Source organism: Chelonoidis abingdonii, chromosome 11 (genome assembly GCF_003597395.2).
Source record: "Chelonoidis abingdonii isolate Lonesome George chromosome 11, CheloAbing_2.0, whole genome shotgun sequence".
NCBI classification, from domain to species: domain Eukaryota; kingdom Metazoa; phylum Chordata; order Testudines; family Testudinidae; genus Chelonoidis; species Chelonoidis abingdonii.
In genome coordinates, this window is record NC_133779.1 from 19,796,052 (window position 1) to 19,799,784 (window position 3,733).

Genomic DNA, 3,733 nt, shown 5'->3' on the forward strand with positions numbered 1-3,733 from the left:
TCCTTCTGCCCGCTCAGCCTCTGCCCCACAGATGCCGCTGGCGGACCTCGCCGAATATACACCCAGCGGTCCTGTGTAGGCGCTGTTCCGGGCCGCCCACGGGAGGTACCCCCTACGCGGCGGGGTACCGAGACCCCCCACAGCGTACCTGCCCATCTCCCCTCCCCACAGAGGCAGGAGATACCAGACCCCCCCCAGCGTCCTCGCCCCCAGCGTCCCCCCCACGTACCAGCGGGACCCAGGCCCCCAGCGTCCTGACCAGCGCCCCCACGGACTCCAGAGGAACCAGCCCCCCAGCATTACTGCCAGCTCCCAACGAGCCAGCCAGGGACCCGACCCCCCAGTCCTGCCCCCCACAAGACGGCCAGTGGGGGACACAGCCCCCCAGCTTCCTTGCACCGCTCCCCATTGAGCCGCGGGAACCCAGCCTCCCAGCGTCCTCCGGCTCCCAGCACCCCCCCAAGTAACCCAGCGGGACCCAGTCCCCCAGCGTCTCTGCCCCCCGCGCCCCCCCACTCGGAGCCAGCGGGAACCAGCCCCGCATCCTGCCCAAGCGGCCCTCCCCGTGAGCCAGGGGACCAGTCCCCCAGAGTCCTGGACCCGCCCTCCCGGTGTCCTGGCATCCAGCCCCCCACAAGCACAGCTGGACCCAGGCCCCAGCTTTTGCCCCTGCGCCCCCCGGGCCAAGGGACCCAGCCCCAGCATCTGCCCCAGCACCCCCACGAGCCAGCAGGGAATACAGCGCCGGTGTCTGGCTCCAGCCCTCCCCAGCAGAGCAGCGGAACCCACCCCCAGCGTTCCTTGCCCAGCCCCTCCCACAGAGCCAGTGGGCAGACACCCAGCACCCCAGCGTTCCTGGCCAGCCCCTCCCCACGGAGCCAGCCGGGAACCAGCCCCCCAGCGTCCTGGCTATCGGCCCATCCTCGGTGTCTGTCCAGCCTCTCCCCAGTGTCCTGTTCTCCAGCCCCACCGGAACTGGCGGAGAACCCACTCCAGTGCCTGGTCAGCCCCACCACGGAGCAGCAAGACCAGCCCGCTCCTGACTCCCGCCTCCCGGTGTAGTCTGCTCCAGCCCAGAGCGGGGAAACCAAGCCCAGTGTCTGGTCAGCCCCTCTCCCACAGCACCAGCGGGACCAGCACCCCCCAGCGTCCTGCACTCCAGGCCTACCCGGCTGTCCTGGCTCAGGCCCCCCCTGAGACGTGGAATCCAGCCCCCAGCGTCCTGGGCTCAGCCCCTTCCCCACAGCCAGTGGCAGAACCAGCCCCGGCCCACCCCGGTATCCTGGCCCCAGCCCCCCCCAGAGCCGTGGGACACCCAGCCCCCCAGCATCCTGGCCCCAGCCCCCCAGCGTCTGGTGGAGACCACCCCCGAGTTTCCTGGCTCCAGCCCCCACGAACCGGCGAGACCCAACCCCAGTGTCCTGGCTCCAGCCCCCCAGGAACCGCGGGAAACCCAACCATGAGCCTGGCTCAGATCCCACAGAACCAGTGGAAGAACCAACCCCGTGTCCTGGCTCCAGCCCTGGAGCCCATCCCCCGGAGAACAGGCATCCCTGGCAGCGTATCACGATTGTCCAGCTCCAAGAGGGTCCGGGCGGAGCCGCTCATGCCCGTAGTGACGAGCTTGATTTACTTGGTTGTCCCTTCGGTGTACCACCACGCGGTGTGGGACTGCGGCGGCTGGGCAGCACCCGACGTGATCGGGATGTCCCCGGCCACCACGCGGAGCCACGGAGCGCAGTCCAGGATGTACAGGTCTTCCTCACCTGCGGTGGGATGTGCGGCTTGTGCGGGGGGGCACAAGCTTACCCCGATCCGGGTCGGCGACAGCCAGCGCTGACTGCCTTCCCACCTACGCATAGCTGAAGGGCAGCGCCTCTCCAGCCGCGCACCCAGAAACCAGGCGTCTGTTGCAGTCGAGCACGAGCGCACACTCACTAACCACCGGACGCCTCCCCTACCCACGGCCCCAGCGTGAGACCCAGAGCGTCTGGCTGGAGCAGGACACTCGTAACCCAACTGCGCTCCCTCCCAGCCCCAGCGGGAGAGCAACCCAGAGCGTCCCTCGGCTGAAAAAGAGAGAGGACACTCTAACACCACCCGGACCGACCTCCCTCAGCCCCGCGGCGGAGAACCCAGCGTCTGGCTGGAGGAGGCACTTCTAACCACCGGACGCTCCCCTCCAGCCCCAGCGGGAGAACCCAGGCGTCCATGCTGAGCAGCGACCTCTTTAACCCACCGGACACCTTCCCCCTCCCGCCTCCAGCTGGGAGACCCAGGCTCCTGGTGTGAGGAGCGATACTTAATCCACCGGACGGCCTTCCCTCTCCCCCCTTCGCTCGGAAACCAGGCGTCCTGCTGGAGCAGACACTCTCACCACTGGAAGCCTCCCACTCCAGCCCGCGGCCCGCAGAGATCCAGACGTCCCATGGCACAACCCGCCCCCGCCAGCCGGACCAGCACCAGACGTGCCCTGGCTGCATCGATTCACCTAGGGAATGTTGTTTGGCGGTCTCCTGTCATATTGCAACTCCCCAAAAGTAACATTGTTGGCCACAAGCGAGAAGTGGTTGGCCGAGAGGGGCAAGGGTGGTGGCAGTTTCTTAGGAGTCATTTGGCCTTGAGTCTCTTCACTCCCAGCGGCTGGCTGCAAGGGGGGGGTCCCAGCGACGGGGGCATCTCATTTGCAACTGCAGCCCACTGCCCCTAAATACCTCCTGCCACCCCACCCATCCCCGTACACCTCCTACCGCCAGAGCAGACCACGGAGTCTGGTCCCGTCGCCGTACTATCCCTCTCAGAGCTAGGGAGAACCACGGTGTCCTGGCTTCCAGCCCCCCAAGCTCTAACCCACCAGCCCAATTCCCTCCCGAGCTGACGAGACCCAGAGTCCACTGGCTCCAGCCCCCCTCTGCTTCTAACACCAGGCCCTCACTCCCCTCCAGGCCGGGCAGAGAACAGGGCGTCCTGGCTCCCAGCTGCCCACTCCCCTCCCAGAGGCCGGGCAGAGAGCCCAGGGTCCTGGCTCCCAGCCCCCCAAGCTCTAACCCAGCAGCCCCGACTCCCCTCCCAGAGCCAGGGCAGAACCCAGGAGTCCTGGCTCCCAGCCCCCCGCAGGGCAGAACCCTGGCATCCGGGCCCTACCTGCAGCTCGTAGAGGTCGCTGCTGTACTTGCCGTACTCCACCATGCCCCCGAAGACCAGCAGCCGGGTGCCGTCACACACGAAGCCGTAGGCGGCGCAACCGGGAGGGATGTCGCCCCGCACGGCCGGGATGAACCACTGGTTGGTGGCTGAAGGGGGCAAGCAGGGCATGAGTGGCGGGGGGGGCAAGCATGGACAGAAAGTCCAGCCTGCATGTTGCTCCCATTGTCCAGGGTTGCCCTCTTCCCCCTCCACGGCCCCCCACCCCCTGCAGCCTCCCAAGGTGCAGAACAAACACCCCCACCTGAACCCAGGCGTCCGGGAATGGGGGGAGGGCAGAGCTCAAAGCGGGGAGGGTTGAACCCAGGCATCCGGGAAACAGGGGAGGACAGAGCTCAGAGCGGGGAGGATCGAACCCAGGCGTCCGGGAATGTGGGGAGGGCAGAGCTCAGAGCGGGGAGGGTCGAACCCAGGCGTCCGGGAATGGGGGGAGGGCAGAGCTCAGAGCAGGGAGGGTCAAACCCAGGCGTCCGGGAAACGGGGGAGGGCAGAGCTCAGAGTGGGGAGGGTCGAACCCAGGCGTCCGGGG

The 3,733-nt window shown here is 67.9% G+C and overlaps 1 protein-coding gene across 1 annotated transcript in view; it reads right to left on the reverse strand.

The window, feature by feature from the left end:
- The window catches only part of LOC116833449 (uncharacterized), a 33,832-nt gene extending 30,499 nt beyond the window's left edge, over window positions 1–3,333 (reverse strand). Inside the window, 1 exon segment of the mRNA XM_075071312.1 lies at window positions 3,145–3,333. Coding sequence (XP_074927413.1) covers window positions 3,145–3,315 — 171 coding nt within the window. The 5' untranslated portion in view covers window positions 3,316–3,333.
- Between the last annotated feature and the right edge of the window lie 400 nt (window positions 3,334–3,733).